At 44.0% G+C, this 20,877-nt stretch overlaps 1 protein-coding gene across 5 annotated transcripts; it reads right to left on the bottom strand.

Annotated features, from left to right (window-relative positions):
* Window positions 1-760: 760 nt before the first annotated feature.
* Window positions 761-19,533, bottom strand: bod1l1 (biorientation of chromosomes in cell division 1-like 1). Of its 5 annotated transcripts, XM_055925154.1 has the most exons (30): window positions 19,287-19,533; window positions 18,865-18,989; window positions 17,802-17,992; window positions 17,082-17,585; window positions 16,783-16,932; window positions 16,457-16,617; window positions 16,222-16,318; window positions 15,936-16,062; window positions 15,776-15,839; window positions 13,794-15,609; window positions 13,604-13,689; window positions 13,398-13,497; window positions 13,127-13,198; window positions 11,502-11,548; window positions 11,297-11,369; window positions 11,101-11,159; window positions 10,911-10,986; window positions 10,690-10,754; window positions 8,573-8,662; window positions 8,391-8,463; window positions 8,092-8,159; window positions 7,601-7,742; window positions 7,339-7,382; window positions 6,365-7,031; window positions 6,185-6,249; window positions 5,955-6,042; window positions 5,568-5,700; window positions 2,068-2,121; window positions 1,661-1,817; window positions 761-1,013 (listed from the first exon to the last, which is right to left on the bottom strand). In XM_055925154.1, exons 1-29 carry the CDS (start codon window positions 19,401-19,403, stop codon window positions 1,688-1,690), a joined length of 5,484 nt encoding a protein of 1,827 aa, XP_055781129.1. In that variant the 5' UTR covers window positions 19,404-19,533; the 3' UTR covers window positions 761-1,013; window positions 1,661-1,687. The 5 variants fall into 5 exon arrangements, with proteins under 5 accessions (XP_055781129.1, XP_055781128.1, XP_055781131.1 ...); XM_055925153.1 differs by having other exon boundaries at window positions 761-1,817; XM_055925156.1 differs by having other exon boundaries at window positions 761-1,817; window positions 13,604-13,671.
* Window positions 19,534-20,877: the final 1,344 nt, after the last annotated feature.

Raw genomic sequence — 20,877 nt, 5'->3', positions numbered from 1 at the left:
CCAGTGACTAAATTAAAATAGATGCAAAACGTTAAAAAGAGGTGTTAAGATAATATTTAGGGACTGGATTCCGGTACCAGGAAATACCTGAGCAGAACTCCTTAAAGAATCGGATGAAGCATTCCGCAGGAACGGTAGGAAAACTCCATCCAGCGTCTTTAAAAACCTCCAGCATTTCACGGCCCTTTTCGATGCCTTTGGATTTCATGGGCTCAGGTGTAGTCATTATTTAAATCCTTGTAATGTGTTAACGATTGTGGCATATTTCATTCTTAGTGTGTTAGTTTATTCCCCATTTGTAACCAGGAATGTCCTCTCCCCTCAGCTGATTGGTTGACTTCAGATATGTACACGTTACAGATAGCACATCCATTCACACAACACCTCCACTGAAAAATAACAGTTGAGACTTAACTGCACAGCAGTGAAAACATCGGTGATACACAGTAGCACTACCTCGCCTTAAAGTGGCAATCCGCAGTTGAAACAATAACAAAGCTTAACTTAGTTGTTCAACATGCAAAATGGATTAGACGGCACTTCATGAGTGTTACCAGATGTGGAAGATTTTACAATGGAGTTTAAATGTGTGAAACTATGATGAGTACTATAATTATGCATACGCAGAGTGTGAAGTGTAACACGCGTCATGTGTTTTGAATTAATTTCACATGTAATAATGTCCTGAAACATACCTTCCAGTATAATCAAAAACAAAATGTTCAGTCAATAAGTGAGGAAAGAGTCCCACACACGCCAATTGTTCACCATTTGAAAGGAATTTAATCTCTTCCAATACTGACAACAGGGCATAAGCTCTGTGAGCACACGTTACAAAAATAACCAAAAATAGAAATCACTTAATGGGGAAAGTAGTTAGGAGCACAGACAAATCTGTGTAGTAAAAAACAAAATAACATAGAAGAAAAAAAACACAGGGAGAAGACAAACACCTCCTTTACATTCATAGAATGGATACTTCCATGTTCAAGTCCAGTAACAGGAAGAGGCTTCTGGGTACGGAAACAATGAGAAAAAACATAACACAAATTGTAAAAGTACTTGTGAGACTATACCCAGGTTAATAGCTTCTATACAACTCTATATGAATGATATCTAAATGGATCTATAGGTCGACAAAATATAAAACCCTTGCACGTGATGCAGGAACCAAAGGACATATGCCTGCACGACGGCAAATCCTTGGAGTGACCAACACAGACAGAAGTCGATTTGTCAGTGACAAAGAATTTCCAGTCTTTTGTCCTAGGATTAAATTCAATGAGGCTCTCCACATAAGATCTTTGATTGGTCTCTCATGCTCCGTTTCATGAGATATTTTTAGCTTACATCTTTAAATGACCAGTGCAATCTAAAACATATGGGCCTATGGTGAAGGGTCTATAATACTGTATAGAAATGGAAAGCACCACGAGCTAAATCCAGGTCAGGTGACTGTTTGGAGAACCACCACTGCTAGACCATACTGTCATGCCATCCCCAAATGTTCCTATCCAACATATCCACAGGCTTGAATAGAGGGGAGGGGTTCAGATCTGGTAAAATTAATACCGGTATGTATTATGTGAAGTGTTGCTAAAAATAAAGAAGCATTTAAAACTCAAATAATATGTCAACAGCGCCGTGAATATTCTAATACCTGGGCTTGGGGAAAGCAGGTATTTGTTCATCGCTTGGTCCTTTTGGAAGGGGGCTCCTCAGATTTTTGTCCACCTCTAGTGCGCACTGCTGGGGGGCTGGCTTCACGTTTACGCCCCCCTGCCTTAGCTGACGCCGAGGCCTGTCCTCTCGTCCCACTGAAGTATAATAACAGGTAAGCAAGAGTATGCAGTAACACATATATAATGCCATATTGACAGTATATTAGAGGGTCATGTCAAGACAATTGTAAAGAGGTCCCTTATAAAACGAGTTTGCTAGATACTATATAGCATTTCAGCAAATAATCATAATGTTTATACAAATTAACAAGGATACACACAGCACCAAGAGATGAGCACATCCTGTCACACACACGGTCGCAAGCATACACACACATAAACCTACCGTGTGTTCTCCTCTTCACCTCGAGCTCGGGTGGAAGGTTTCCTTGGTTTGTTCCTGGAGAAAATACAAAATGGAAAGCAACTTGAGAGAACTGCCTTCTTGCAACCTTAGTGCCAGAAACCCCAACAAGATATTGTTGGACAGACTTTGATCCCTTCTCCCTTATATTTAATTATGAATGTTTCAGAATGATCTGAAGATGGTTAAGGGCAATGTTACACTAGGTGCCTTTTTCTGTGTGGTGGTTAGATGAAAATGATACACTCCCACTGTTGTCAATACGGCAACATATCATGTATGAAAGGCATTATGTACAGTTGAATTCGGAAGTTTACATACACTTAGGTTTTCACTAAAACTTGTTTTTCAACCACTCCACAAATTTCTTGTTAACAAACTATAGTTTAGGCAAGTCGGATAGGACATCTACATTGTTCATGACACAAGGAACTTTTCCAACAATTGTTTACAGACAGATTATTTCACTTATAATTCACGGTATCACAATTCCAGTGGGTCAGAAGTTTACATACACTAAGTTGACTGTGCCTTTAAACAGCTTGGAAAATTCCAGAAAATGATGTCATGGCTTTAGAAGCTTCCAATAGGCTATTTGACACTAGTTGACATAATTTGAGTCAATTGGAGGTGTACCTGTGGATGTATTTCAAGGCCTACCTTCAAACTCAGTGCCTCTTTGCTTGACATCATGGGAAAATCAAAAGAAATCAGCCAACAATTTTTTTTAGACTGCCACAAGTCTGGTTCATCCTTGGGAGCAATTTCCAAATGCCTGAAGGTACCACGTTCATCTATACAAACAATAGTACACAAGTATAAACACCATGGGACCATGCAGCCGGCATACCGCTCAGGAAGGAGACGCGTTCTGTGCTAATCAATCCCAGAACAGCAAAGGACCTTGTGAAGATGCTGGAGGAAACAGGTACAAAACTATCAATATCCATAGTAAAACTAGTCCTATATCGACATAATCTGAAAGGTCGCTCAGCAAGGAAAAAGCCACTGCTCCAAAATCACCATAAAAAAGACAGACTACGGTTTGCAACTGCACATGGGGACAAAGATCATACTTTTTGGAGAAATGTTCTCTGGTCTGATGAAACAAAAATAGAACTGTTTGGCCATAATGACCCTCGTTATGTTTGGAGGAAAAAGGGGGATGCTTGCAAGCCGAAGAACACCATCCCAACTGTGAAGCACGGGGGTGGGAGCATCATGTTGTGGGGGTTCTTTGCTGCAGGAGAAACTGGAGCACTTCACAAAATAGATGGCATCATTCGGAAAGAAAATTATGTGGATATTTTGAAGCAACATCTCAAGACATCAGTCAGGAAGTTAAAGCTTGGTCGCAAATGGGTCTTCCAAATGGACAATGACCCCAAGCATACTTCCAAAGTTGTGGCAAAATGGCTTAAGGACAACAAAGTCAAGGTATTGGAGTGGCCATCACAAAGCCCTGATCTCAATCCTATAGAAAATTTGAAGAACTGAAAAAACATGTGCGAGCAAGGAGGCCTACAAACCTGACTCAGTTACACCAGCTCTGTCAGGAGGAATGGGCCAAAATTCACCCAACTTATTATGGGAAGCTTGCGGAAGGCTACCCGAAACGTTTGACCCAAGTTAAACCATTTAAAGGCAACGCTACCAAATACTAATTGAGTGTATGTAAACTTCTGACCCACTGGGAATGTAATGAAAGAAATAAAAGCTGAAATAAATCACTCTCTCTACTATTATTCTGACATATCACATTCTTGAAATAAAAGTGGTGATCCTAACTGACCTAAGACAGGGAATTTTTACTAGGATTAAACGTCAGGAATTTTGAAAAACTGAGTTTAAATGTATTTGGCTAAGGTGTATGCAAACTTCCGACTTCAACTGTAGCTCAATGACTATTTACTTTGAGATTATTATTTTTTTAAATCAGAAAAAAATCAGTGCTTCTACACCTGCATTGCTTGCTGTTTGGGGTTTTAGGCTGGGAATCTGTAAAGCACTTTGTGACATCGGCTGATGTAAAAAGGGCTTTATAAATAAATGTGATTGAAATTTGATTGATTTAGACATGACATTTAAAACATGTTAACTGGGGGACATTGACTTCCTTGTTGTGGAAAAATACTAAAAGACGCTCATATGAGTGGTTGGTGGCAGTATTTAGTTTAACAAAACCCGATTATGGATTGCAGTCTCTCCTTGTCCATAGACCGCTTTCAAGGTAAGGAAACGGATATATACATGTGTAATTTTTCTGAACTATCATTTTAAGCACTAAGTCAGCCATGTTCTAGAATCTACACAACATGGACAAAACTGCTCGTAGATCATCTAATTCTATAATCATGGGCTTTAATTCATATGGAATCCCCCCCCCCCCCCCCCCCCTCCCGTTAGCTGTTATGCTATAACAGCCTCCCTACTAGATGTTGGAACATTGCTGCAGGGACTTGCTTCCATTCAGCCACAAGAGCATTAATGAGGTCGGGCACAGATGTTGGGCGATTAGGTCTGGCTCCCAGTCGACATTCCAATTCATCCCAAAGGTGTTCGATGGGGTTGAGGTCAGGGCTCTGTGCAGGCCAGTCAAGTTCTTCTACACTGATCGACAAACAATTTCTGTATGGACCTCACTTTGCGCACAGGGGCATTGTCATACTGAAACAGGAAAGGGCCTTACCCAAACTGTTGCCACAAAGTTGGAAGCACAGAATCATCTAGAATGTCATTGTATGCTGTAGCGTTTAGATATCCCTTCACTGGAATTAAGTGGCCGAGCCCAAACCATGAAAAACAACCCCAGACCATTATTCCTCCTCCTCTGCCAAACCCAGATTTGTCCGTAGGACTGCCAGATGGTGAAGTGTAGTTCATCACTCCAGAGAACGTGTTTCCACTGCTCCAGAATCCAATGGCGGCGAGCTTTACACCACTCCAGCCAACGCTTGGCATTGCGCATGGTGATCTTAGGCTTGTGTGCAGCTGCTCAGCCATGGAAACCCATTTCATGAATCTCCAGACTAACAATTCTTGTGCTGATGTTGCTTCCAGAGGCAGTTTGGAACTCGGTAGTGAATGTTGCAACCGAGGACAATCTATTTTAACGAGCTTCAGCACTCAGTGGTCCCGTTCTGTAAGCTTGTGTGGTCTACCACTTCGTGGCTGAGCCGTTGTTGCTCCTAGACGTTTCCATTTCACAATAACAGCACTTAAAGTTGACTGGGGCAGCTCTAGCAGGTCAGAAATTTGACGAACTGACTTGTAGGAAAGGTGGCATCCTATGACGATGCCACGCTGAAAGTCACTGAGCTCTTCAGTAAGGCCATTCTACTGCCAATGTTTGTCTATGGAGATTGCATGGCTGTGTGTTCGATTTTATGCACCTGTCAGCAATAGGTGTGGCAGAAATATCCGAATCCACTAATTTTGGCCATGTAGTGTATATCACACATGTCATGTGACACATCGTTTACCTCTCAGCTTCAAGGCGAACAGCAGCTCGAGTCGCAGTTCTGGATTTGGGCGTCTCTTCCTCCTCTTCATCCTCTTTTTGTTCGCTCTCTTTCTTGTCTGGCTTTTTGTCGGTCTTCTCAGATACTGTCTTTTCTGTTTACAATGAAAAAGTGTGCATGGTCACACAGTAGTCAAAAGCATGGTGGTGTTAATAGATGCAACAACGTTTCAACCCCTCTCATTTCTAACCCAGTTTAACCTGCTCCTATGAGAGTAAACTGTAATGAATACATACATGTATGAGATCAGAGTTCTCCAACAGCCATCGATAAATGTTTTGCCAAGTTACAAAATGAATTTCCATGGAAATCATATCCTCCTAACTACCTAGACCCCCTGAGCCATACCCGGTTCCTCTGACGTCAATGTTGCTCCCTTCGAGGGCCTTCCCCTACGAGCAGGTTTCTTCTGAGGCGTGTCTTTGTCCTCCTCACCCTGGTAGAGTCCCATGGGGGAGGGGGGAATCCATTCAAACACCATTTTGGTTGGTTTGAGACTGATCAAAACCATTCAAAGATAATGTATATTATTATTATTCTATCTAAAGTCATTTTGACTGTGTATGTTCTCTACGTACCTCATCTGTTTTGTTATCACTGGAGCCCTCTTCTGTCCCCTTCTCCGGGTCGTCAGACTGGCTCACTGAAAAAGAAAGGGAGGGACAGAACAAGTTGGGGAAAAAATTACATGGCATGGGTTGATTGAGTGTCATTTGGACCATAGTGTGCGGAAGTAAAAGTATTGCATCTCTTCTCACCACTATCCTCTCCATGTTGTTTCTCCTCTTGTTCCTTCAGGTCACTTTCCTGGGTCCCCTCCACCTCAGGCTGGGTCCCCTCCACCTCAGGCTGGGTCCCCTCCACCTCAGGCTGGGTCCCCTCCACCTCAGGCTGGGTCCCCTCCACCTCAGGCTGGGTCCCCTCCACCTCAGGCTGGGTCCCCTCCACCTCAGGCTGGGTCCCCTCCACCTCAGGCTGGGTCCCCTCCACCTCAGGCTGGGTCCCCTCCACCTCAGGCTGGGTCCCCTCCACCTCAGGCTGGGTCCCCTCCACCTCAGGCTGGGTCCCCTCCACCTCAGGCTGGGTCCCCTCCTCCTCAGGCTGGGTCCCCTCCTCCTCAGGCTGGGTCCCCTCCTCCTCAGGCTGGGTCCCCTCCTCCTCAGGCTGGGTCCCCTCCTCCTCAGGCTGGGTCCCCTCCTCCTCAGGCTGGGTCCCCTCCTCCTCAGGCTGGGTCCCCTCCTCCTCAGGCTGGGTCCCCTCCTCCTCAGGCTGGGTCCCCTCCTCCTCAGGCTGGGTCCCCTCCTCCTCAGGCTGGGTCCCCTCCTCCTCAGGCTGGGTCCCCTCCTCCTCAGGCTGGGTCCCCTCCTCCTCAGGCTGGGTCCCCTCCTCCTCAGGCTGGGTCCCCTCCTCCTCAGGCTGGGTCCCCTTCAACAGAATCAAAGCTCACTTTAAAACACACACCTCTCTGTCAATGGAAGGACTAATTGCTACGGTTCCATTTTATCTCAGGGGCCTTCCTCTAACCAGCTCCTCAGGATTCATAGATCTAAAATGGACTGGATAAGTGTAAGCAATAAGGTGATGGCTACACCTAGCCCTACAATTTCCCATATAACTCATGTATCCAGTCCTTTCAGATCTATGAGGTCTGCAGGAGTAGAGACTGGTGGTCAAAGAGGAACCAGGCCATGGCCCAGTAAACCTTGTGGTCAGAGAAGTGAAAAGGACACACCTCCCCAGATTCTTCAGACCTCTTCCTCTTCACTGCAGGTTTGCCTAAGAGAAAGAGACTGTTTCTGTAACAAATGCCAGACCAAGCTTTCCTGAGTTCTGTATTAACTCCCCTCCATGCACTTAGAAAGTGCATCGACAATGATGGTTTTCATAGTTGTTAACAATCAATTTTAACACCCAATCATGCATTATGAAAGTATTTGGATCTTGCAGTAAGATTATATTGTGGATTGAAATAAACTTTTAAAAAATAAACTCACGAGTATCAGTGGTCTCCTTGGAATGAGAGCTTTCTGCATCTTCATTTGTCTTTGGCTTGGAGATTGGAGGTTTAGCTGGTCTTCCCCGTCTACTGCCTCTCTTCTGCTCACTCTTCTCAGCCTCCTCATCTTTTTGAAGAATCTGATACAACAACAAAACAGAGAGCCCTGATCTGAAATACTGAGTCAATCAGCTGTTAACAAGTGATCTGTGTGGCCATATAAATAGTTGATGTTGGCCTGCTCCCCTCGTGTTTTATCACCGCCACCCCCGTGCTGAATGGGACCGCCACCCCCGTGCTGAATGGGACCGCCACCCCTGTGCTGAATGGGACCGCCACCCCTGTGCTGAATGGGACCGCCACCCCCGTGCTGAATGGGACCGCCACCCCCCCCAGCTGAATGAGACCACCGCCCCCCCTACTGAATGAGACCCCCCCTGCTGAATGAATGAAGTTCTATGCCAAACTGATCATGTCGACTGAACTTACCTCCCGTTTCTCCTTTGGCTTTTCCGATGTCTCTCCTGTTTTCTCTTCCTCCTCTTTCTCCTGGTTTCCTGTGTAGGGAAGTAATAAGTTTATTTTGTGTGAAATGTGTTGATAATGACTAAAAATTGAATAGTTGAGGGGCACAGGAAAAAGACGATGAACTTGGCATGCATCTTAGCTATCACCCATCTCAATATCAGAAACAAGAGATTGAAGGTACTAAATAGGCCTAGCACAGAGTAGAGCTATGGAAGCATATAGCTCTTGAATTTCCAAATGGCTGTGGTGGAACCTCTTACCTGTGGTGGAGTCTTTGGCCTGGGCACCTGACCATCTGCCTCTGCGAGGCGGGGTCTCCTCCACTTTCTCAGGCTGTATAGAGAACATCTAACATGGTTACCTCACAGACTCAACTCACATACCTCATCAACATACAATCCACACAGGCAGAAGGGGAGTGAGCAGTGAAGGATGATATAACCTCTTTAAGTTCCTCCTCATCCGCAAAGGTTTTAGACGAGCGTCCTCTGCGTGGCGTTCTGGATTCTGTGGCCTTTTCACCCGCATTGTCCTACAATAGCAAACCATGTGAGCAAGGGTATAAGGGCAATATAACATTGCATAATGCATGTACTTATACAGATAACTGCCAAAATAAAACAATCCCAAATCAAATTGTATTTGTCACATGTGCCAAATACAACCTTACAGTGAAATGCTTACTTATAAGCCCTTAACCAACAATGCAGTTAAGAAAAATAAGTGTTAAGTATAGAATAGATCACAAAAAAATATGCAAGGGCACAGGTTAGTCGAGGTAATATGTACATGTAGGTAGAGTTAAAGTGGCTATGCATAGATAATAAACAGTTGCAGCAGCGTAAAAGGGGGGGGAAATGCAAATAGTCTGGGTAGCCATTTGATTAGCTGTTCAGGAGTCTTATGGCTTGGGGGTATAAGCTGTCAAGAAGGCTTTTGGACCTAGACTTGCCATGCGGTAGCAGAGATAACAGTCTATGACTAGGGTGGCTGGAGTCTTCGACAATCTTTAGGGCCTTCCTCTGACACAGCCTGGTATAGAGGTCCTGGATGGCAGGAAGCTTGGCCCAAGTGATGTACCCTCTGTAGTGCGGTCGGAGGCCGAGCAGTTGCCATACCAGGCAGTGATGCAACCAGTCAAGATGCTCTCGATGGGGCAGCTGTATACCTTTTTGAGGATCTGAGAACCAAATCATTTCAGTTTCCTGCAGGCGAGTAGGCTTTGTCGTGCCCTCTTCATGACTGTCTTGGTGTGTTTGGACCATGAAAGTTTGTTGTTGGTGATGTGGCTCTCAACCTGCTCCACTGCAGCCCCGTCGATGAGAATGGGGGCGTGCTCGGTCCTCCTTTTCCTGTAGTCCACAATTATCTCCTTTGTCTTGATTACGTTGAGGGAGAGGTTGTTATCCTGGCACCACACGGCCAGGTCTCTGACCTCCTCCCTATAGACTGTTGTGTCGTCGGCAAACTTAATGGTGTTGAAGTTGTACCTGGCCATGCAGTCATGGGTAATACTGGAGGGGACTGAGCACCTACCCCCGAGGGGCCCCTGTGTTTAGGATGAGCATGGCAGATGTGTCGTTACCTACCCTTACCACCTGGGGGCGGCCCATCAGGAAGTCCGGGATCCAGTTGCAGAGGGAGGTGTTTAGTCCCAGGATCCTTAGCTTAGTGTTGAGCATTGAGGGCAATATGGTGTTGAACGCTGTGCTGTAGTCAGTGAATAGCCTTCTCACGTAGATGTTCCTTCTGTCCAGGTGTGAAAGGGCAGTGTGGAGTGCAATAGAGACTGCATCATCTGTGGATCTGTTGGGGCGGTATGCAAATTGGAGTGGGTCTAGGGTTTCTGGGATGATGGTGTTGATGTGAGCCATGACCAGCCTTTCAAAGAACTTCATGGCCACAGACATGAGTGCTATGGGTCAGTAGTCATTTAGGCAGGTTACCTTAGTGTTCTTGGGCACAGGAACTATGGTGTTCTGCTAAAAACACGTTGGTATTACAGACTCAGTCAGGGACAGGTTGAAAATGTCAGTGAAGACACTTGCCAGTTGGTCAACACATGCCCGGAGTACCCGTCCTGGTAATCCGTCTGGCCCTATGGCCTTGTGAATGTTGACCTGTTTAATGGTCTTACTCACATCGGCTACGTAGAGGGAAAACGCCGTCTCAGGCTCCGCTCCAGGATCTCCCATAAGTGTTCAATTGGGTTGAGATCTGGTGACTGAGACAGCCATGGCATATGGTTTACATTGTTTTCATGCTCATCAAACCATTCAGTGACCACTCGTGCCCTGTGGATGGGGACATTGTCATCCTATGGTGGCATAGCCATGGTAGTCAAAATAATGGCCTGCCCAGCATTTTTATACATGACCCTAAGCATGATGCAGTGTTAATTGCTTAATTAACTCAGGAACCACACCTGTGGAAGCACCTGCTTCAATACACTTTATATCCCTAATTTACTCAAGTGTTTCCATTGTTTTGGCAGTTACCCATAGGTAGTGACATTTTTACTACCTAATGCCAGTACTGATAGGTAGGGACTATACTTACTTTACTCACTTCCACAGACAGCTTGGACTGCTGCTCTCGGCTGTCCTTCTCATTTTTCTCCATCCCTGATGAATTGCAGAAAGGGCACAAGATTTACAAACTCAGATGGTCTTCCCAATTTGAGATGTGAAGCTGGCCAAATGTCACGTGAACGAGTAATAAAAGAATACCAAAACATTCAGTTTTTACTCATTAACACCGATTTGTCTAAATTAATGTACCGGAGTCTTTGGCCGTGGTAGCTTTCTGACCGGATAGCCTTCCTTTGCGGGTTACTCTTCCCTCCATTTTGTCCTCCTGAACAAGGAACAAGGTTCCAAACAAATTTAGTGCATGTATTTTTCCGAAATAAAGATTACTTGCTTCCATAAGATAAAATGTTAAACTCAGTCATAGAGGGCAGATAACTACCATTTCAGACAGGTCGGATTCTTTCTCGTCCTCTTGTCCGTCTGACTTGGATGCATTGCCTGCAACAAAACAATCAAAATCAAAACCGTTCCTCAGACACATAACGAAAGAGAGACAACACAACAAGTAAAGATCAAAGAAGAACAGCGTGACACATAAACACCTGTGGATTGCATAAAGCTCATCAGAGACTCACTGGCTTGTTTGACCAGCTTTGATGGCCGACCACGTCGAGTCTCCCTTGGTTTTTCAGGTGTGTCACACTTAACCTTTATATGTGTATTTCAGGGGAACAGAGGAAAGCAGTAACAGTCACTTTAGCCTTCACAAAAATGTAACCAGAAAAGACTGTGGTGCTCTTGCAAAACATGAATGCTAAACTGCCAAAAGTGAGTACTTACAGACTCAGGGACTCCATTTTCCTCTTGTGCTTCAGTCTGGTCTTTATCTGAGATGGTGGAAGGAGGAGATCACCTTTTAAAACAGTCTTTTCAGGACTGGAGTTACACAAAGTCAAAACTACATGCAACAGGGTTATGAAAGTGCATTGGCATTCAGGTCTAAAGTCAATACATAAGCTTGGGTATTAACAGCATTTCAAAACGCTTTTTTTTTTTTTACGGTTGGTTTGGTTGTGGGGGCTGGAACTTTTCGCAAAATACAGTCAGTCCCCCTTCTATTCTTGGGGTGGCAGGTAGCCTAGTGGTTGGGCCAGTAACCGAAAGGTTGCTAGATCGAATCCCTGAGCTGACATGGAAAAAAAACAACATGTAATTCTGCCCCTGAACAAGGCAGTTAATCAACTGTTCCCCGGTAGGCCGTCATTGTAAATAAGCATTTGTTCTTAACTGACTTGCCTGGTTAAATAAAAAGTTTAAAATATATATATATATATATCTTTTTTTAAACGTTTTATGTTTTGCAAATGACGTTAAACCCTGTATCCCACTGCTGGCTTGCTTCTGAAGCTAAGCAGGGTCAGTCCTGGTCGTTCCCTGGAAGGGAGACCAGATGCTGCTGGAAGTAGTGTTGTAGGGCCAGTAGGGGGCACTCTTACCTCTAGTCTAAGGATATCCCATAACCCAAAGCCATTGAATGGGACATTGCCCTGCGTAGGGGGATGTTAAACAGGTGTCCTGACTCTCTGTGGTCATTTAAAATCCCATGGCACTTATTGTAAGACCCCGATGTCAAATTCCCAACCTGGTTCCATTCTATCAGCGCCCTCACGGGCATATATCACTCTCCGCCTGATAGCTGATGTATGTTGAGCGTTCTGGCACAAAAACGGTCACTGTGGGTGCTACACATTGGTGGTGGATGAGGCGAGTTTCCCCCTACTATGTAAAGCGCTTTGAGCATCAGTTGGTAGAAAGGCGCCATATAAATCCAATCAGTTTTTTTTAAATAGTATTTCTATCAGAAGAACACTGAGCTTACAAAACATGATGAACACCTTCCTAATATTGAGTTGCACCCCCCTTTGCCCTCAGAACAGCCTCAATTCGTCAGGGCATGGACTCTACAAGGTGTTACAAGTGCTCCATCCTGGATGCTGGCCCATGTCGACTCCAATGCTTCCCACAGTTGTGTCAAGTTGACTGGATGTCCTTTGGGTGGTAGACCATTCTTGATATACACAGGAAACTGTTGAGCATGAAAAACCCAGCAGCATTGCAGTTATTGACGCACTCCAACCGGTGCACCTGGCACCTACTACCATACCCTGTTCAAAGCCACTTCAATATTTTATCTTGCCCATTCACCCTCTGAATGGCACACAATCCATGCCTCAATTGTCTCAAGGCTTAAAAATCATCCTGTAACCGGTCTCCTCCGCTTCATCTACACTGATTAAAGTGGATTTAACAAGTGACATCAATAAGGGATCATAGCTTTCACCTCGATTCACCGAGTCACTCTGTCATGGAAAGCGCAGGTGTTCCTAATGTTTTATACACTCAGTGTATGTCAAAGAATATTAAGGATTGGAATTTAAATATTATTGCAGTTGTGTATGACTTACTAATGTTATCAATGTCCATCTTAACCTGACACTCATGTTCCATGGCCAGCAGTTTTGTCTTCTCAGTCTCATCTAAGCAAAAACAAAGATGAGCAAATTTACCCTCAAAAAAACCTAACAGAGAGCACAAACTTTATTTGGGGGAGAACTGAAAAAAATAAAAAAAATAAAGGAGGAATGCAGGAAAATCTGGAAACTTGGGAGTTTGTTTAAAACCCATTGGTGAGGAGTGTGAATGTACAAGGTTAAGATAAAGGTATGAATCTTATACATTGTTTGTCGACTGATGGTCCCAATACGGGCTCCTGCTCAGGAACAACATCAGCATGGCCTGGTTTTTCCTCATCTCTGTCAACAGTAGCTTTATTTTCCTTTGAAAGAGTTGGAACAAAGATGCTCTCAAAGTCTGAGTAACATTTAACTGATATTTATATTATAGAACTAGAATGAAATAGAAACACCATAAGCCATTCTCACCTGTGACATCCCTTCAACTAATGTCCATGTTGACACCACCGTATCTTTCACCCCTGTGGCGAGAATATCTGTGGCCAGAACATCGACTGTAATGTAACTAACAATAAGTCATCCAAATACTCTCCATTGCCTTGTGATACTTTAAGAAAAGAAGAACTGACCATATAGCTGTTGTCACAAGACACATTACCTTGGCTCCTTGACTGTTCATCCATTTTCTCTGAAGAGGCAGTAGCTGTTAGATCACTTTCGTCCATTTCCAGAACATGCTCAGAATCTTCCTGATCTTTTGCAACAGGTTTAGTAGTTTCCGTCCGCTGCAGAGCAGGTATGGTTGCCTCTGTGACTCCCTGTGTAGCTGGAGTGACTAAGGTAGGAGATAGTATACTCTCAGGGTCCATGGAGAGCAGGGTCAGAGCTGCCTCTTTCATCTTTATGTCTGCTTCTTGGAAGGAGAGCTCTGGGCAGGCCTCTCGCTGCATGGCCCCGGTGATGTCACTTCCTTGGCCTAGTCTTGCATCTGCTGAGGTACAGATGTCCATCAAAGTCAGAAGAGCATCTGCCCCAGTTGTCAAAGCACGTGGTTCCACCTCACCGAGTGGCATTTCACCGTCATCATCCTCCAGTTCAGGGGTGACGTCACTCAAAGCATCATAGGTAACAGAGGCAGAGGTGGTAATGGTGGAATCGGTGGGATCCCAGTCTGTGCTTGCGTCTTTGGATTGAGGGCCTTTCTTCAGAAGAGGTTCCGTAATATCTGGAGCAGGTGAGGAGATTGAAGACTTATCCGACTTTTCATCTGCTTTACGTCCTTTTCTCTCATCCTGGGACTCTTTCTTCTCTGGGTTTTGGGCCTTTTTATCAACCATTTTCTTCCCACTCCTGCCTTCCATTTTCTCTGGTGGGTTTTCCTGAGTGTCCTTCCTTTGCTCCTTCATGCTTCCCTCTCTTTTTCTTTCCTTTGATGCATCAGGTCTACTGCCTGATGTGCTACCTTTGTTTTTGACCTCCAAACCTTGAGCTTTCTTATCCTCCCTTGACTTGGATCTGGACTTTTCCATGACCTTTACCTTCATTCCAGGCTCTGTCTCCCTGGACTTTCTGGAGTCTTTGTCAGTTTCAGAGCTGGACTTACTTGGTTTCTGGTTTTCCTGAGTAACATGTTCTGTTCTGGGTTTCTCCTTCTCAATGTCTGGCTTAGACTTGGGTTTTTCTACATGTTTGTCCTCTGTGTGGCTCTTTGACCTCTTGAGGACTTCCTTGGGGTGTTTATCCTTTTTCTTGATGCTTTCTGATCCAGGCTCCATATCAGACCTTTCCTCAGAAGAGCCGGTGGAATCCGGACGGAGTAACTGTCTAGGGTCAGTTTTTAATGGAATCTTCTCTGCTTTGGTTTTCTCCCTTTCCTTCTCATTTTCCCTGTTCTTTTCCTTCTCTCTGTCCTTCTCAACTTTGGCAGCTTCAACTGATGGAGCCTTCCCCTTCTTGGTTGTGGCTTCCTTGCTAGCCCCCTCGTCAGAGACACCTCCTTCTGACACAGATGCCCTACCTTCCCTGGCATTCACTGACACTTTCCTGTCACCTTTCACCTTGGACTTTCTCTCCCCTTTGTCATCAGAGGATACTTCAATGTGGGCCCCTTCATTCTGCTCAGGTTCATCTGTGTGGGATTCACCTACTACTCTCTTCTCCAACTTTTGCTTAAGCTTGGTGCGCTCGTCCGACAGGCTACACTCTTTCTCTTTGCGCTCTTTAGGGTTTAACTCTTTGCGGGAAAGCCGGTCAAACTTTCCAGCAGGTCGCTGTTTGAGTGGTGACTCAGATCCCTGCTCCAAGTCCAGGATAAAGGAATGTGTCCGGCTTTTGTCTGCCAGCTTTCTAGGTTCTCCAGATTCCTCAGAAGTGCTGACACTCTTCCTCCTGTGCCTCTCTTCTGATGCTGCAGACTCAGAGACTTTTCTGATTGACTTGTGCTGCAAGCTCTTTGAGGAAATACCCTTTGCTTCCTGTTTGTGAGGTAGCAGAGAAATACATCAGCACACAATTCTAAAACAAGTTATCTTTAACCATAATTAAAATATTTATTTAACTCAATAAACAACATTTATTTCATTAAACCAATGGCCAAGGTGAGCATACAGTCACAAGTTAGGATATTCATTCAACACTTACTTCCTTTTTGTTGAACTCTCCTGCTGCATCTCCCTTTCTCTTGCCTGTAACATCTCCCTCTTTCCTGAAAAATGTAAAATTACTTTAGTGACATGGCTATGTATCCAGTAACTCAAACATCCATAGGTCAACACAATTACAAACACACACACACACACACCGTGAGTCCCATTTCCTCTTCCTACTGAGGGCCATCTTCTTCTCAAGAACCTTCTTTTCCTTGAGAGCCTCTTTGGCCCTGGGATCCTGAGCTTCCAGGCTGGGGGAAAAGGTCTGCTGCCTGCTCTCTGTACAGGGAGTTAACATCACAGTGAATGGACAATTTACCACACACACCCTCAGCTTTTACAAGAACAAAAGTCAAATGACTCAGGTATAAAAGGTTGACACACTAATTAGTCTGCCAGGGAAAAGCACATTGTGGAATATATTGATGTTACAAGTACCCTGGTCTTCTAGTTGAGCTGACTTCTGTCGACGCTTCTCCTCCATGCGTTCCCTGTTCAGCTGTCTCTTGAAAAGCCTCTCTTCCTTGTCCTTGGCCTGAGAGAATAGAGGTAAGGAGATAGATAGAACAAGTTTGATTAAAACCAGCCACAAAAACACTTTGCCCACAACTTTTGTATTTTCAGTTTGCAGGCATGTCTTTACCATAAATATCAGCTTGAGCCTGTCACTTACCGCTGACCGGCGACGCTGCTCCACAGTGACCTCATCGTCAGAGTCGCTATAGTAACGGGAGTAGAGGAATGGCTTGTGGACGTAGGCCTGTCGACGAGGCTTGCGCTCTGGGCTCTCATCGTCTTCCTCTCTATTGGTCTTCTTTTTCTCAGACTTTTCATCTTGAGATCACACAGAATAAAAACCAATTACTTACAAGGAAATATTGGCTTCAATATTGCCCTCTAATAGCTTCTGTTTTCACTTAATATCTGAAACTGTTTCAGTTATTCGTATCTCTAAATAAATGCTTCTTACTGAGAAATAATACATGGACACAAACAGACCTTCAGATGAGACCTCGCCGTCCTCTGTAGAATCTGACGGTGGCTGCTCATCATCGCTGTCCGCCTCAAAGGACGACAGGTCGCTGGTGTGGACAGAGCTCACAGTGATGTCACTGAGGCCATCAAGGTCAGAGTCTTCCAGAGAATATTCTGATGAAGAATTACACACGAAACAAATGGTTAATGGTACCTGAAACCCTGAGGCTTTCAATTCCTACTTAATGATTCGACGATGTCATAGTGTAGTGATAATCTTAATCAAATTCATAAACCTAAACATTCAAGACAAGCCTTCTCACCTTCTTTTAACCTCTCTCTGGCCTTCTGATTGATATGGTGTTTCTCATTGGGGGACTGAAGTGGATCAACATCCTTGTTCAGTACCTCATCTTTGAGCTTTCCTATGGTCTTCCCCTCCTTTCTCTCTTCTGCCTCCTCTTGAGTCCCAACCTCTTCCCCCTCACCCTTCATCCCCTCTCTCTCAGAGTCCATCTGCTCCTGTACGTCCTCTGTTTTGACCTCCATAGCCTGGGCCTCTGACACAAGCTTCGCTTCCTCTTCTTTCTCTGGCGTCTTCCTGTCCTGGTCCTCTTCTCCCTCCTCCACCAGACTCATGTCCTGCTCTCCTCCTTCAGACTCCTGCATCAACTCCTCTGGGTCTTGGTCCCTCTCAGAGCCCCCCTTTAGGCCCTTCTCTCCACTGGAGCTGGCCCGGGAGCTGGCCTCCTGGTTCAGGGTGGTGATGGTATCCAGGATGGACATGGCATCTCTGGCCATTGAAGTAGCAGGGGCAGATGAAGGAGCTGGGAATCCAACATTATCATTGAGTCATACAGACGAATGTTAAGTCAGACAATAATCCAAAAGCACACAATTTTCAGTCACAATCCCATTTACATTTACGAACAAAACAGATAAATTGTTGTGCTCTGCAAATATGAAAGATATTCTTCCTGGAATTGGACCAGACAATAATAGACAGATTAAAGACCTGCTAGAAGCATTCAACTGTATTTCACCTTGCACTGGCAGGTCAAAGTCTTGTTTCTCCTCTACAGGAGCAGGCGGGACTGGGGGTTCATCCACATAGCTGCCAGGGGACATGAATTCACGGACCACCCTCTCCACCTGGGGCCTGAAGGTGTGATGGATTTTGGGATCCACCACCTGAGCAACTATCCTGTCAACTCCCTGCTCCAGCATCCCAGACCTGCCATGAGATCAGAAGAGAATTCAGTTCATATACACAAACGTGGATGCACTGTCTCTTGATGTTCCACCATGACATATGATTTAAAAAGTTATAGTAAGTGACTGAATAGAGAGAGATACAGGGTTGCACATTCACAGCCCCTGTGGAAATAAGCAACCTGGTCTCAGACCGTTTCGTACTATTCTGTATGTAAATCTGAGACACTACATTTAGTATGATATGTATTAATTTGTGGATGTCCATCGCCCATTTCGTATGAAATGTTACAAAATGTTACGTAACGTACACTGTTACGTATTTGCAAAACATACAATATGTTACGAATTTGCTAAATGTATGATATGTTACAAATTCTAACTAGGTGCCTAACGTTAACTAGGTGCCTAACGTTAGCTAGCTCGCAAACGTTAGTTGGGTTAAGGTTAGAGTTAAGTTTATGAGTTAGCTAAAAGGGTTATTCTGGTAAGGGTTAGGTGAAGGGTTCAGGTTAGGGAAAGTGTTAGCTAACATGCTAAGTAGTTAAAAAAAGTAGTTTTAAAGTTTCTAATTAGCTAAAATTCTAAAGTTCGAACTTGCAATGAGATTCGAACTTGCAATCTTTGGGTCGCTAGATGTTTGCTAGATGTTATAAGCTCACCAATCCACCCTACTTTCGATTTTGCCTTACGTAACCATATGCCTTATGTAACCATACCAAAAGTAACATATCATACTAAATTGGATTTCGTGGATTTCGTTCAGAATAATACGAAATGCTCTGAGACCAGATTGAAATATGATAAATTTACATTTTTGCTAAGATCCACATGCATTACCAAAACTTGTGCTTTCGGAATAGGGCCATATGTGAACTCTCACGAATTACTTACTGAAGCACCAACTGTCGGATGTTGTTTCTCAACTGATTCTTGTTCAAGTGAGGACTCCATGTGTGGTTAGAGAGATGATTGGACACAAAGTTGTCCACTCGTTGTCTTAAATTCAGGTATGCAGGCTAAAAATAGTGAATAACGTTAGCTAGTTAACAACATTTTTATCACAGTCATGTTTGCAATTTATTGGTTATGCGTGCACTAAATCCTGTCTGAAAAAACAAATTGTGCTAGGTCTGATCCAGGGCAGCGTCTCGCGACCTGAAACATGGGTACTATTGTAGCAACTCGCGAAGGCAACAGCTTTTGGACAAGATTATAAATGCTTAGACTAATGCTTAGCTACTGTATAATGGCAAATTGTAGATTACTTGCTGGCTAGCTACTTGTTACTATTCACCATTCATAACGGTCGTTACCTTTGTATCCACGTCTGCCAAGCAGTCCCTTCTAAACTGATCGAAAAGACCTTGCGTTTTCAAATGATTGACGATCATAGAGACCAACTGCGGGTCTCCGGGGGGTAAACCTGCCATCTGTTACTATACGCTTCTGGTTTTAAAATCCAAAATAATAAATTTCATTAAAACACCACACAGTCGCTTGCAAACTCCTTAGATTCTCCGTATTTTGATTTAGAACTAACGCATTTGACTCGGAAGGTGAATGATATGCAACCGGAAGAAAAACAACTAAATTACTGTTGCCACTTATGATTGGCGCTCCCTGTCGGTTGCGGCTAGATATTGGATGTCATCCACCTCATCGAAGAAGAAGGTTGCGGCTAGATGTAATACCAGAGGAAGAGGCGAAGCGAGATTTAACTCCGCCCAAAATCTGTTCACGAAAATAAAGCACAAAGTGAGCAATTTTTGTATGGAAGTCAACAAAAATGTAATTGCTAATTTGCAACGTGATTCTTATTTGATCAAATGGTTAGGTTTTTGAATGCACTGATGTAAGTGGACGCACGTGGCATTTAGGCAACTTTGGAAAAAAAACGACTTTATATCGGAGTTGTGCTTGTTGTTCACCTTACCTGCCCTCTCATTGTCTAGAATAAAATATATTTTTTATAACTAACCCAAGATAGACCACAACCTGTCGTTTCCAATGGGAGAAAATTAATCATAGTGGGCAGAACAAGCAAGGAGGTGGGCAGAGCCAAGCACGAGCTAGTGGGATCCTATTGGCCCGTTCTAGCATGTATTTGCATATTTGGGTTAGGTGAAAGCAGACACTGTGAAGTGCACCTGTGTAATAACTAAATTCACCCTTGCACTCATAAACAATGTAATTTTTTAAAACTTTGGCAAAGGGTAAAGTCTACAAAACTTAGTCCACTCTGTTCGTAACATGTTCTAGTTTAGGGAACAGAAAACTATTGAGATCAAATGTTTTTAATCTATGAGAAAATGAGCAGAATGTTCATTATTCACTGTGCTAGAATGGTCCCATCTCACCTGATCTCGTCTGCTCCCGCCTGCCTTGCATCTTTGAGGAGATGTATTTCCATCATTAGAATGATCACTCGACTGTCTTGGCAATATAATAAAAAAATATTTGGTTAAACAGCAAATGGTTTAAAAAAAAGCTGTATGTTCAAGTCCAGTCGGGGAGAATTTTAGCGAAACGTTTTCCTAACTTTAACTGAATTCTCCTAACCTGCTATGTTAATTATTCTCAGCTGCTGCGTAAATTCTCTAAACCTGCCACGAAAAGTTAGTTACGTCTGTAGCTGTGAACCATAGATCTAGTCAAAACCTAGCTCTCAAACTCTAGACGGCATTCTGCCTTCTTTCTACAGTTCTCAGTTTCACCCAAAGCTGCCTTATGTGAACTACAATCCCGATGCTATGTTTTAATGTATTTTTTTTCATTTAATCTTTATTTAACTAGGCAAGTCAGTTAAGAACAAATTATTATTTACAATGACGCGGCCTACACCGGCCAAACCAGGACGACGCTGGGCCAATTGTGTGCCGCCCTATGCGACTCCCAATCACGGCC

This window comes from Salvelinus fontinalis, chromosome 6 (genome assembly GCF_029448725.1).
Source record: "Salvelinus fontinalis isolate EN_2023a chromosome 6, ASM2944872v1, whole genome shotgun sequence".
Classification (NCBI taxonomy): Eukaryota; Metazoa; Chordata; class Actinopteri; order Salmoniformes; family Salmonidae; genus Salvelinus; species Salvelinus fontinalis.
The sequence above is the reverse complement of the archived record's forward strand: the minus strand, read 5'-3'. Positions and strand labels throughout refer to the sequence as shown.

What these genes read in the sequence shown, in the direction of transcription:
- bod1l1 (XM_055925153.1), bottom strand. Translation starts at nt 19,403, where the DNA reads ATGGCAGGTTTACCCCCCGGAGACCCGCAGTTGGTCTCTATGATCGTC. An exon ending in ATCCGACAGTTGGTGCTTCA is followed by an intron (nt 17,993 to 18,864) that starts GTAAGTAATTCG and finishes ATCTCATGGCAG; the next exon opens with GTCTGGGATGCTGGAGCAGG. An exon ending in GGTCTGAAGAATCTGGGGAG is followed by an intron (nt 7,032 to 7,338) that starts GTGTGTCCTTTT and finishes ATTCTGTTGAAG; the next exon opens with GGGACCCAGCCTGAGGAGGA.